This window comes from Drosophila subpulchrella, chromosome X (assembly GCF_014743375.2).
Source record: "Drosophila subpulchrella strain 33 F10 #4 breed RU33 chromosome X, RU_Dsub_v1.1 Primary Assembly, whole genome shotgun sequence".
Lineage (NCBI taxonomy): Eukaryota > Metazoa > Arthropoda > Insecta > Diptera > Drosophilidae > Drosophila > Drosophila subpulchrella.
The window spans coordinates 8,294,149-8,307,473 of NC_050613.1; the positions used below are offsets into that span (position 1 = coordinate 8,294,149).

The 13,325-nt window shown below is 40.1% G+C and overlaps 3 protein-coding genes across 3 annotated transcripts; 2 read left to right on the forward strand and 1 right to left on the reverse strand.

Moving 5' to 3' along the window:
* The first annotated feature begins 512 nt into the window (after window positions 1-512).
* LOC119556943 (fibrinogen-like protein 1) lies at window positions 513-1,818 on the forward strand. Its single transcript, XM_037869435.1, has 2 exons — window positions 513-1,453; window positions 1,513-1,818. The coding sequence occupies exons 1-2, from the start codon at window positions 522-524 to the stop codon at window positions 1,646-1,648; spliced, it is 1,068 nt and encodes a 355-aa protein (XP_037725363.1). The 5' UTR covers window positions 513-521; the 3' UTR covers window positions 1,649-1,818.
* A 1,299-nt stretch (window positions 1,819-3,117) lies between these two features.
* LOC119556945 (proteasome subunit beta type-7) lies at window positions 3,118-5,336 on the forward strand. Its single transcript, XM_037869438.1, has 3 exons — window positions 3,118-3,297; window positions 3,354-3,533; window positions 4,434-5,336. Exons 1-3 carry the CDS (start codon window positions 3,203-3,205, stop codon window positions 5,137-5,139), a joined length of 981 nt encoding a protein of 326 aa, XP_037725366.1. The 5' UTR covers window positions 3,118-3,202; the 3' UTR covers window positions 5,140-5,336.
* Window positions 5,337-12,136: 6,800 nt separating this feature from the next.
* Window positions 12,137-13,125, reverse strand: LOC119556721. Its single transcript, XM_037869119.1, has one exon. The coding sequence runs from the start codon at window positions 13,057-13,059 to the stop codon at window positions 12,409-12,411; it is 651 nt and encodes a 216-aa protein (XP_037725047.1). The 5' UTR covers window positions 13,060-13,125; the 3' UTR covers window positions 12,137-12,408.
* Between the last annotated feature and the right edge of the window lie 200 nt (window positions 13,126-13,325).

Here is a 13,325-nt window from a genome sequence, read left to right on the forward strand (position 1 = left end):
AAAATAGTGTAAGTCGGACTTTGTTCTGATCATCAATACCCATACATGCCGAAATTAAATCGGACCATTGATTAAAAACTTATAAGCAAATAAAGGGTGCAATCTCGGAAACATCCGATTTGATGCATGCATATCTCCATCTCCCTCGCACCCTCTTTAGCTGAGTAAGGGGTATATAATAGTCGAGGCCGTCGACTACAGATTTCTTTTTTTTTATTGCTATTTTGTTTTTATAGTTCATATGTTTAGAAGGAATAGCGACATATATGGTTCTGCGATTTTAAATTTCGACTCGTTTTGACATTAAAAGAAGCAGAAATTATGATTAAATTCGTCGACCTTGATGCAGAGCTTATATGTATATAAAAATATGAAAATATTTAAATAAGCAAAGCAATCTTAAATTCCTAATCTTGGTTTATTTAGATTGTACAATGTACATACATATATGATTAGATGTTTCTTGCCTGATATTTCTTTGCTTTCAGCTTAGTTTCGAGTTGGAGCTGCTAACGTCCACAATGAAAACGCGGTTTTTAGTAATTATAATGTTCCTTTTCCTTCAGAAAGGACATTCTGTTTTTGGTGCAACACATATGGAAATCTCACACGAGTCAATGGATCAGAAAGCTAAGACCGAGTGCGACAATTATTTTTTTTCGAAATTTAAGCCTATTCTCAATCATTTTGTATATCTGGAAACGGAAATCAATGAAAATGATGAGCTGAAAAGGCAAGTAACTACTATGAGAGAGACTGTTAAGGACCTGCAAAGTCAAATAAAAATAAAAGAAGAGCATATAAACGCGAAAGAAGAAGCTCTCAAGGGTCAGCGTGATAACCTTCAGAATAGAGATGAACAAATCTCGGACCTACGAAATCACATTAAATCACTCGAGAACACTCTATCGGAACGATCTAATCAGCTTGCGGAGTGCCGTGAAACTGAAGTGAATTTGCCCGACTCATGTCCCAATGGCAGACCCAATGGGATTTACCAAATACAAATCCGTGGGATGGATCCATTTAAGGTGCCTTGTGTGTCCTCTCCTTCCGGCTGGACGGTAATTCTCAGACGTATCGACGGGTCAGAGAACTTCGATCGAAACTGGACTGATTATAAAAATGGATTTGGTAATGTTCGGGGAGAATTTTTCATAGGGCTGGAGAAATTACATCGGATGACAACTGCACAACCCCACGAACTCTACATTAAGCTCGGGAAAGTTGATGGATCCAAAAGCTACGCTAAATACGATCACTTCATTATTGGAAGCGAAAAGGAACTCTATGAGCTGAAGAAGCTGGGAACATATTCTGGTGAAGCCGGAGACTCTCTTAAAACACACCTTCACAAAAAGTTTACAACATTTGATCGTGATAATGACGATCATGATGACTTAAATTGCGCCGCTAACCGTGGTGGTTGGTGGTACTACGATTGTGCTCGCAGGTATACAGTTGAAATAAAATCGAGTAATCCCAAATGTCTTTAACCTCTTTAAATTACAGTAAACTCACTGGAAAGTTCTATGATAATGGTCATAATAGCTCGACCCATGGAATTAGTTGGGCTTCTTGGCATGACTACGACTATACGATCTCGCTAACCTTCGCTGAAATGATGATAAGGCCTAAATCACTATAAGGTGCAAATTGTGTATATACATACACATACATTTACACAACATTTATATTAAAACATAATTTCAAAGTTGATTCAAATTGAAAATGTATAAATACAATAAATTTTTTTTAAAATTACTTGTGGTAACGTAAAGTAACGTAAAAATAAAGGATTTAAGTAATGAAAGTAAATTCCTCCCAATTAAATGTTAATTATTTTCAGTTGCGAAAAAAATGATTGCAGCTTGCTGAGAATTGTTCCAATAGAATTAAATATACTTTGAATGCTTTACAGCAATTTGTAATAGTTAAAAAATTGTATGTTTTGTTTGCCGTGTGCCTTGTGGCTGGGGAACTCCCTTCCGTCCGCCCAGGCAATTGAGTTGCCAGTTGCGACTGAAATCAAGTGAAATCACAGCTGGATGTGAACATCGCACTCGCTGCAGTTTGCTTGGGCAAATGTTGATTAAAATATAATTGGATTCTAATTAATGCTAATTGATTTGTGCGACATGTGCCGGTGTCGGGGATCTGGACATGTCAAGCAACAGGGATTGCAGCCCATTCCCGGGGCTTAAGTATCCATGTCCTTGGATTGCGGATTGGGGAGCACCCACACAAATGCGAGTACCGCAGGCAGGACCTCACATAGATACACACGCAGTATCTGTGTGCAGGAGGACAAACAGTTGCAGTTACCAGCACATGCAAGCCCATCGTGGCCAAAGGACAAGTTCTCACACACACACACACACCACACTCTCAAGCAAACGCACACACATGCAAATTCATGGACTGGCCAACCAATTAAGCTCTGTCAAAATGTTTGGCATTTGAAATGCTGTCGGAAAGTGGGTGGAAACGGAAATGGTGCCCACTGCACTGATGACATTCCACACACCTTTCCCTGCCTTTCACTTTTTTATGATAGTTTTCCACTTGACTGCATATTTGAAATTTCTTTTGGACACAATTGGCCACAAAGAACTGCGTTTTTACATTATTATCTGCATTTAAAAGCCGCAAATAACCCCACAAAACATGTTTAAAAAACTTCATTAACTCTGCAAAAGTTTTTGTGAAAAATGTTCTTTAAATGTATGCAAAATTAATGAGTTTCGTTAGCTTTTAAAATAATTGCGAAACTAACTTTGATGAAATTAAATTTAAAAAGGTATACTCAGCATTTCTCTCAGTTAAAAAAAGATCTTGTAATCAAAATATTCCACCCCTAAACAGATTTTCAATGTTCCCATTTGGAATTATTTTATTTCTTATCAAAAAGGAAACAGAAAACAACGATTCATAAGTTCTCCATAGTTTGTAATACAAATATATATAACTATTGTATTGAAAATTTGAAACAGCTGGCTTTAAATTTAAGCTCTAATGTTTCTTATTTACATATAACAAAAGTTTAAAACTATTTTTAGAACATTGAACCCCTTAAAAGTTTTTCAAAGTTTCGTAGACATTCCTGTCTGGCTAAACGACAATACAATTTCCACACGTTATTCGGTGTAACACCTTGTCACTCACAAAACTTAGTGATTTTTCATAGAACACTTTCCACACCATGCTTTTCCCATTTTCCGCTCCAAAAGCGGCTCAAAGGAGGTCCTTGGATATTTCTGAAATGCGCTGCGGATTCAGCTTTGTCAATTGCAGGCGGTGAGCTATCGTTTTAGTTATTAACTAAAGAATCAAACGAATTAATTTCGCCCTAGGAATGCTGATCTATTGGCCCAAGGCTATGAGCCACCGAAAGCGATCCGCACGGGCACCTCCATTGTGGGCATTATCTATAAGGACGGCGTTATCCTGGGCGCCGACACTCGCGCCACCGAAGGACCCATTGTCTCCGACAAGAACTGCTCTAAAATTCACCATCTCCAGAATCACATATAGTGAGTAGTACTCACTATGCCATCGGGCATACTCGAACCACATATTTATTTATTTAATCGCCATTTACATATTCAACATAGTTAAGTTCATTTCAAATGGTTCTTTAAGACCTAAAGGTTTTGGTAAGTAATACTATTTGATGGCTATGTATTTGTTGGTGATCCGAAAAGGGCCAAAAACAGTGATTATTAGGGGAAAGTATGTAACAAATAGAAGGAAGCGTTTTCGAACCCATGATCTATTTTGTGTGTCAATGTAATTATTTTCTGATTATCAACCCATCCATTTATTAAATCGGACCATACATTAAACGCCAGGTGGCGCCAGTTTGGAAAATTGAAATCTGTCGCTCTGGCGACCAAATTTTTATTGCTAGAGCGCTAAAATGTTTCATGGTGCCTTCATGGTACCCTTATGTTTGCCAAAACACATATTATTTTTTGTCAGGACTCAGATTTTAGTCAAATATATTCTTTTTCAGAGGATTATCAATCGAAGTTTTGCCAAAAATCGACTTTTATGAGCAGCTAACAACATTTACTAACAATCTTTCCGGAAAATTAATTATAACTAATTTTTTGACCAATTTTCGTAAGCAGTGATTTTTGAGCTTCAAATATAATTTAATTTACTTTAATGCTATATTTATCGAAATGGTAAATAAACTTCTTTTTCTTTATATTCTTTTGTATTTGATTTTAGGTTTTCTAAGAGACTCAGACACTCACTGATATTCCTACAAAATAAACGATGAGAACATTTAGAAGACTTAATCTTGTCGCATCTTGAGTTCAAACACAGATAGCTTTGCACATTAAGATCCTAAAGATTTGGCAGCCCAGGGTTACACTTGATAATTTCTTAAACATGGAGCATTAATCGCACACCAATCACTCCAGTTGCTGTGGCGCTGGCACCGCTGCCGACACGGAGATGATGACCCTGACGACCTCCGCGGAGCTGGATCTGCACCAGCTGAACACCGGGCGGCAGGTGCCGGTGGTCTGCGCCAGCATGATGCTCCGCAGGACCCTCTTCCGCTACCAGGGACACATCGGGGCCGCCCTGGTGATGGGCGGGGTGGACAGGACCGGTCCGCAGATCTACTGCATCTATCCGTGCGGGTCCAACGACAAGATCCCCTATGCGGCCATGGGCTCGGGCACTCTGGCCGCGATGTCCGTGCTGGAGCACGGCTGGAGACCCGACTTGGATCGGGAGCAGGGCAAGCAGCTGGTCCGCGAGGCCATCTCGGCGGGCGTGTTCAACGATCTGGGCTCCGGATCGAACATCGATCTCTGTGTGATCACCAAGAAGGGGGCGGATTACCTGAGAACGGACACGATTGCCAGCGAGAAGGGTGAAAGGTTGGGCAAATATGGCATCAGACCCAACACCACCATGGTGACCTCCACGTCGGTGCTGAGTCTCCTGGTCACCGACGAGCGAACCTTCGGGGTTTCCCCATTCACCTCGCAATCCGCAGTCGATCAGGATCAAAAGCCGGGCACCAGTGGCGTCCAGGGGGCTGATCCCAAGGAAGCACCAGGGACGGAGAAGGAGGAGTTGGACCCACCTGGAGGATCCCAGAAGAAATCAATGTAGACCTTTCGCCATTTTCATTTAAATTCTAGCAAATTAACCGTTAACAAGCCACTTGACTACACATAAATGTAAATGCATTTGCAATACGCTGGGATTCCTATGGAATTCTTTCATCATGTTGTTGGTCCTGCGGGTCTGATGCCGGGAACATCAAGCATTTTTCCTAGGGGAAAGGGAATGCCATCTAGCACACTGGGAAAAAATAAATAATGGAGCACATTTCTGAATAACCAAAAAAAATTGCACAAAAAAGCAAATTAAAATTGTTTGTCTTTTTTCTTCTAATAATTATAATTATTAGAATATTTATACCAATAATAATTGAACCTAATAAAACAACAAGAAAATTTATTTACTTTTATTTATATAAAGCTAGCTTAAAGTTAAAAACAAGAAAATTATCCAAGCCTTTCTGAGTGTAGATGGTCTTAAGAGAAACCTGGTCCTAAATAAAACAAATACGAACAAAATATATTTAAATTCAAAGTTTATCTTCCAATATAAATACATCTAAATAAATATTCCGACAAGACGTAAACCATTTAAAACAAAAATACATAGAAAACACTAATAATATAAAGTTTTTTAATTTTTGTATATTTTTTTTGAGTGTAGCCGGACTTGAAACGGAGCTGCTCCTGCCGCAAAGATATCCCATGGTGCGTGGCCCAGCCCTCAGCTCGAAAATTGTTTGAATCCCTTGCCATTCCTAATGGTTGGGCGTGGGACTTCCCTCGTCCTGGCAAATATCCGGGGAGTCCTTATGGCGGAGAATGCAGTGAAAGGATTCGGAGGCCATGTGTTTGTCTGCCTGCAAACGGGATCTAACTTCACTAGCATCCCATCAGGCGATGAACTGCGAGGACGTGTAAATACGGCCAGGAATTCGAGATGGGATACGGGATACGGGAACTGGGACATGGGACTCGAGACTCGAGACTCAGGACTTGGGAACTCTGTTGGAGACCAGCATCATTATAAGATTAAATCGCAAGTCCACTCCACACATCCAAAGGTGACTTTGATTTTGTTTTGTCGACTGTTTGCCTCGGCTACCTTTGGCTTTTTCGCAACCATGCACAGGTGCTCCAGAACGCCCATCTGTTGTCTGTCGCTGAACCTTTGACCCCCCCAGAAACGCCCACTTTCTGCCCCAAGCTCCACATGTGTGCAGATTTTAAATTAGATTTCTGTGTGCACTCCCAGCTTCCTTTTCAGTCCCCTTCCCTTCCCATCCCCACCTTTCCTTCATTTCCCGGCGCTAAGCCCGGTTATTGCGGATTCCATGTGGTCCTGAATCTCCAAGAGACTCCCGCTTACATTATATTCGAGGATAACCTCGTTTACTTGATGGAACTATTTTATCATGGAATTGGCTGAACCCAAATTGAGTTACACGATGACCGGCATGTTTAACGCAATTATTTTCATAGGGCTTATTTATTTTTCAACCAATGTTTGGCAAGAGAATAGCACTATATTTTAAACTCTGTTACTTTGTTTCGTTTTTGATAAAACCAGAGAGAATGCCATAGCCGGTGCCATCGACTATCAGTTACCCCTTTACTCAGCTAATTGTACTGGGAGCACTCAGGGAGATTTAGGGTTTGGACAGTTTCAGCTAAATATTTTATTTCTGCTGGTGATTTGTAGCATTTTTAGAATTTAAATTGTTTTTATATATAATTTTAAAGTATATATTTTATACGTTAAGCCTCAGCCTTTAGGTACTAAGATTATAGATTTATTTTAGTGTTTCTAAGTTATTCTCATAATTCGAAAATTCAAAATGTGCAATAGTATCGATAAAATCACTTTTTTAGTCGAAACTATCGATATTCATCGATACCACTATCGATGTTTTTCCAACTTGAATGGCTACCTTCTTATCTTCATCTCATGTGTTTTATGTTCTTTTAACTATTAGCAATGTATATTCCTTGGAGCTTTTTTACCCTGCCATCTAGTCACCCATTAGTTTATCCAACCGAAGGGACTTTCATTCAATCTGCTATCCATCAATCCACCCATTCATCCATTCATTCATTCATCCATCCATCCATCCATCCATACTGACCTGTGATCTCTGCTGGTTGAATGACCACGACCGGCGCACTCCTTTTTTGCTACCGCCATCCTTCATGGTCCTTCATAGCACCTGCGATGAGGGTCCGAGCTTGGGATTACATTTATTATTTATTTACGGGCACTTGGCTTCCCGATGGCCAGGAAGCAGTGTTCCGGAGGACCGTCTGGTCGCTGAGCTAGGCGCACTAATTGAATCACAATGGGAGGTGTGGTGTTGGTGATGTTCAGCAGGAGTTCCATGTCGGAGGTTCGTGTCCTTGTGGCTCCTCTGGGCCACCTCCACCTCCACCACCTCCGCCTGCCGGCAAATGCGTCAAGTGCAATTTAATTTAAATCGTGCGTAGCCAAGGGCAACCGGGAGCAGGGGCATCAAGGATATCGTTGTTGGGGCTCACCACAGATACCGTTCCCTGTCCCCCGGGGGACGATGCGAGGCAGTCGTTTCATATCCGGTTGCTTATGGCCACACACATACACGCATCCTTAAGGCGGGATCATGCAGCACAGGAGCAGCAGGAGGAGCAGGAGGAGCAGGAGGAGCAGGACCTGGCTGATGGGCCACGTGGGAGTCAAAGGTCAGAGTGCAAAGTGCCTGCGAATCGGGGGCCCAAACGCAGGCGAGTGTCCAGCGCTGGGGAATGGGAAATGTGCCAACGGATGCGGACACGGATATTGACAGCCGGGCAATTAAAACGAGAACGGCGACAACAGCAGCAGCAACAGCAGCAACAGCAACAGCAACAGCAACAGCAACAGCAGCAACATCAACAACAGCAGCAACATCAACAACAGCAGCAACATAAATACGAGCAACAATCAACCCAAAGGATGCGTGAACATTTCTTATTTATGCAACACCCATGCAGATGAGCAGTCCATATATGTAAATATGCACACTCAGAGAAAAAAGCAAGTATTTCGTGCTTGAATCAAGTATTTTCAGTGTCAAAACTTTGCCAAGCATGAAAAATCCCAATCTCGCGAACAAAGTACAGTTTTCAATTACGAATTTTTAAGACAGAAAATATATGCTTTTAATATGTTTTTAGAACCTTTCGGTCTACCATCAAGTATGAATTATTCTTAAATCTAGTCATATTTGTACTAAAAACAAGTACGATTTATTAATAAAGTAAGAAAGCTTCAGACATGATATAAGAACAAATAACTCTTCAATCAATATACATGTATTGTACATTAAAATTGATTTTTAATTATATGCTAGTAAGAGAAATAAATATTCGAAACTAAACTAAACGAGATATATCTAAATAATATTAATCTTATAAGATTGCTTACGACTGGCCGCTCACGGGCATTTAGACTGTGTAATTTATGAGCTTTATATACCGAGCACTTTCAGAATATACAGTTGGGATTTTTAAGAGTTGATAGATATTTAAATCCAAAATGTGGTCAATGTAAGACCTTTTTCAGTACGAACGGTCTTAAAGTGTTAAACAATTAGTCTTTCTTAAATCATGACTGTTTGTACTTGATTTTAGCACAGGTTTTTTCCCTGAGTGTATATATATGTATGTATTTGCTGCATATGTATATCCAACATAAAAACAAGAATCTGAGGATTTGGTATTCATACCACAAGGCTCTTATTACTTTTTTTTTAAACTCTTTAATTTGCAAATAAAAGTACATAACACGTAAAATACAATATGGAAAGAAATACCAATTTAAAAATATTGGGAGGTTACAAATATGCAAAATTGCTGTAAAGAACATATTAATGAAGCCGTTAGGAGATCCATAATGAGACCCATGACTTTGAGTTTTTAAAAATTTACTTTATTATCGAAATGTCTAAATTTTTGGGCGGAAATTGGTTTTTGTAAAAAAAATGTCTACTTCTTTTTTTTGTTGTTTTTCTTTTATGATTCTACATTAATTTTAGAGAACCACGATTTATAGATTTTAAAATATGTAATTTATTCAAAGTTTTAAATTTTTTAGGAGGACTTGTGACCTTATTATCGAAATATCTTAATTTTTTAGGCTGAATTTTTTTTTATATAAATTTCTTTTATTTTTATAATTGTTTTTTTTTTATTAATCTAAATTATTTTTTAAGAACCAAACTTGTAAATTTTTAAAATGATTAGTTCCAATACTTAAAATAAAACTGTTAAGTCTTAGATATTTTATATTCACTTAATTTTATTGAACCAAGATTTTGGATTTTTTGTAAAATATAAGCAATCTTTTTTGTTCGAAATATCTTTAATTCGTATAGCGAATTTCTGAAGACTATTTCTTTTATTCAGGTTCCATTATTTGGGCCTGAAAAGTTGTCGATGCGATGGCTAGCAGCCAGTGTGCTCCAGTTTTGAGCTGATGTCATCCAGAATCGCATTACGTACCCCGCTCCTTTGAACTGATGCCGCAATCAGGCTGCTGATTCTTTGCCAGCGAAACTTGTTCATGTCCTTTTTTCTCATTGCTTTTCTTCTGTATTTTTTTGGGTTTTTTTTTTAGAGGGGGGGGGGGGGGGTTGTTGGTCAAAGGAGAAACTTGTGCTGCCGTATTTCTGTTACTTGTTACTGGTGCCTTGGCCAGTTTGCTTTTGGCCGGCAGCAAAGTTTACACGCGGCCATTTAGCATCATCGCTGGGGGGCTCAAGAGGGGCTAAGGGGAGTGCTGTGGAGTTTAGCAAAATGCATGCCACGTCAGATGGCCCCGACTCAAAGGGGACGTGCTTCACAGCTTAAACAGCCTGCCCGGCCACGCCCCCTTCTTTGTGGTGGGCGTTTGGGTGGACGTGCCCTTCGGCCAGTGGGCGTGGCAGCGGCATAATCATATATGTAGCTGAGAACTGCGAGCAGAAGCGGCTTCATTATCGACAGCTGCAGCAGCTGCAGTGTCTAATTAGTGCGTCTAACCCGTCGTATGCGCAATGAATAAGTGCCGGTTACCTAGCTGCTAAGCCCATCCCCCAGCCAACCAGCGAACCACCCATAACACCACTCAAAAGGGCCTTCTGCGGTTGCAACTGGTCGGCAAAAAAGTCTCAAGAGTGGGGTATTAATATCACATGCACACAAAAATATGTTATGGCTTAAAACTTGCCATTACGGATAGTTGCGAACTGTTAAGAGAGGTTAACAACTATTAAAAACTAGTAACGTAGCTGTATAAAAAGGCTAATAACTATTTAAATAGTGACGTGTATTTTATTGTTGCTCTTGTTACTATTTTATAGTAAAAATACCATAAAATGGTGGTAAAACTTCTGTTTTATTGTTGTTTTTGTTACTACTTTATAGTCATACCATATTTTGGCTAAAATTGACCAATACGTATGGTAACGTAACTGTAAAAAAGGCTAGTAACTATATCATTTTGCTATTTTATAGTAAAGCTACCATAAAATGGTGGTAAAACGTCTGTTTAATTGTTGATTTTGTTACTATTTAATAGTACAACTTGTCTTACCATTTTATGGGTAAAATTGACCAATACATATAGTCACGTAACTGTAAAAAAGGCTAATAACTATTTAAAGCAGTGACATGTATTTTATTGTTCCTCTCGTTACTATTTTATAGTAAAACTATTATAAAATGGTAAGTTATGTGTTTGTTGTTGTGATGGTACCTATTTAGTTGGTCAAATTAACAATGCGATGGGTTGGATACATTTAACTGTTATATTGGTCAATTTCATCAACGATTTTGTTTAGCGTGTAGGACCTGAAAACAGTTGCAGATAGAGATTTTGGTCCCGCACGTGCCCCATGCGGAATCACATGGATCGAAGCCGAGCGAGTCGAACTATTTTGGCCAGCCAGTCACGCGCCAAGGACCGACACTTATTACATAATATCCAAGAGCATCGACTGGCAAATTGTCCTAAGCTTCAGATGAAAACGAAACCTTGCCCGGAATTTTGATATTTATTTTCAGCAGTACTTGAAATGTTTAATTAAACTTAAGGGTTTTTCTTCATTTTCTATCTTTATATTTTAATAAAAGGGATTTTATTATTAAGAGAACAAGATTTGGTGCTCTTAAAATACCAAACAATTATTATATTCATATTAAGACTTTTGGTTGTCTTAGACTCTGACACACACATTAATGTCAAATTACTTTTGCCATTAAATCACAAAGCAATCGAGCAACTTTGCAGCTTAAGTTACGCTGGTATTTTGGGATTGCGGCTCCTCATTAGTGATTATTAATTAGGGACTTATTCGCCGTAGCCCACAACTGGGAACCCGGTTCTCGGCACCTGGCATCTGAAGTGGTCCTCGGAGCTCAAAAGTTGTCATGGCAACAATCCACATGCTCACCCACCTAATTCCATCCTGAGGACCGCACAAGTACGCATAACAACAATTGAATTTTCAGTTAACATCACTAATTAGTCCCAAGACACTTAAGGCGCAGGCAATATGTGGATTAATACTTACACTTCTGGAAAAGTCATTTTCTGTTTAAGAAATGTAAATGATATTCATTAAATATTCCATAGCCATAGGTTTAATTGTATATGGGCGACTAAATCACATCACAAATGCCTAGTTTAAAGGCAATTAACTAGTATTTAAGTTTTATTAAGGTAACATAAATATTGATAAGCAATTCAAGTATTATACAACGTTTGAATTGGAGATAACCTATATTGTATAATTTATTAAATGCTTTGGAAATAACGATTGTAAATGGCATTACAAATACCTAATTTAAAATGAATACATAAATATGTGTACATTGTAAATATTTCATAAATATTAATAGACCTCTGATAAACAATTGATGTTTAACAAAACGTTTAAATTTAAAAAAATCGTTTGTTCACAAAAAGTATAGGAAATGATTAAATAGTAATGAATGGTTTAAACATTAAACAAATAAAAATTAATGCATTATACAAAGATCTATTTGAAGAAATCGTTTGTTCACTTCAGAATACTTTATTAAATTCTGTGGGCAGTCAAAATAAGTTAGCTTAAGACTAATGAATAACAACTAATATGTAAGTATTAATATCAAAACACAAGAGTAACTACATTTTACCTTCCAATCGATTGACACATTGTGGGGGCTTTGATACATAGTAGCGATAAGGAATTGATAACCGCTTTAGGGGATTGGGTGTGTTATGACTCTATAGTGATACCATGATAAGATGATAAGGTTCCCCGGCAACAGGGTTTCTTTTTTTTTAGAGTTGCAGCACGAAGGTCTGGACACTTTCATGCGGCGGCGGCGGGCGGATGACCTGTTGGCCACTGGCGTCCAGGTGGTCCTCGTACCGCAGGGTGTTGACCAGCTGATAGCCCAGCCGCTGGACGAGGCGGGCGGAGAAGACGCTGGTGCAGTCAACGGAGACGAGGCGGTGGCCCAGATCCCTGGCCCGCTGGGCGACGGCGTTCATGAGGAGGGCGCCCAGGCTGCGACCTCGTTGCTCTGAATCCACGCCCAGGGCATGGACATGCAGGCTGCTCGGCACATTGAACCGCCGGCAGACATCCGTGGCGGACTCCACGGCGCTCAGCAGGTGAAGGATGCGGCCCCACTTGCCGCCGGCATGCTTCCTCGCCTCCTCGACCAAGTGCTCCGGCTCGTGGGCATCCTTGGGTCCCGCCACCACGGCACCCACAATCCGGCCATCCCGGAGGGCCATGAAGCAGGTGCCGAAGGGCACGTTGGACAGCAGGAACTCCTTGTCCGCCGGCTCTGGTTCCGGGGGACTTGTGCCCGCCGTGAGGGGCTCCTCGGGGTAATAGTGGGCCAGCAGGAAGGTCATCATGTCGCCCGCTTCCCCAGGGGACACCTGGCGCACCTCAATATCACACGGTTCCGGGTGTTCCATTCTCACTTATATGTAGGTACTTATTGTTTACGGATCTTTACGATCACCATTCCAAACACGTGGAGACTCGACACCAAACTGATAGTCAGCTGGGCAAGATCGTGAGCTTTTGCAATCAGATGGTTTGCTTGTGGATGGAATTTTGGATGTGGATCCCAAGCTCTGGCGAGTGGATCGCTTGATCGTTGAGATAGGTCGGGATTATGTGGATGGTAAAGCACACAATGGATGCCCTCTATCCATTTCTTTATATTTTTTGTTAAATT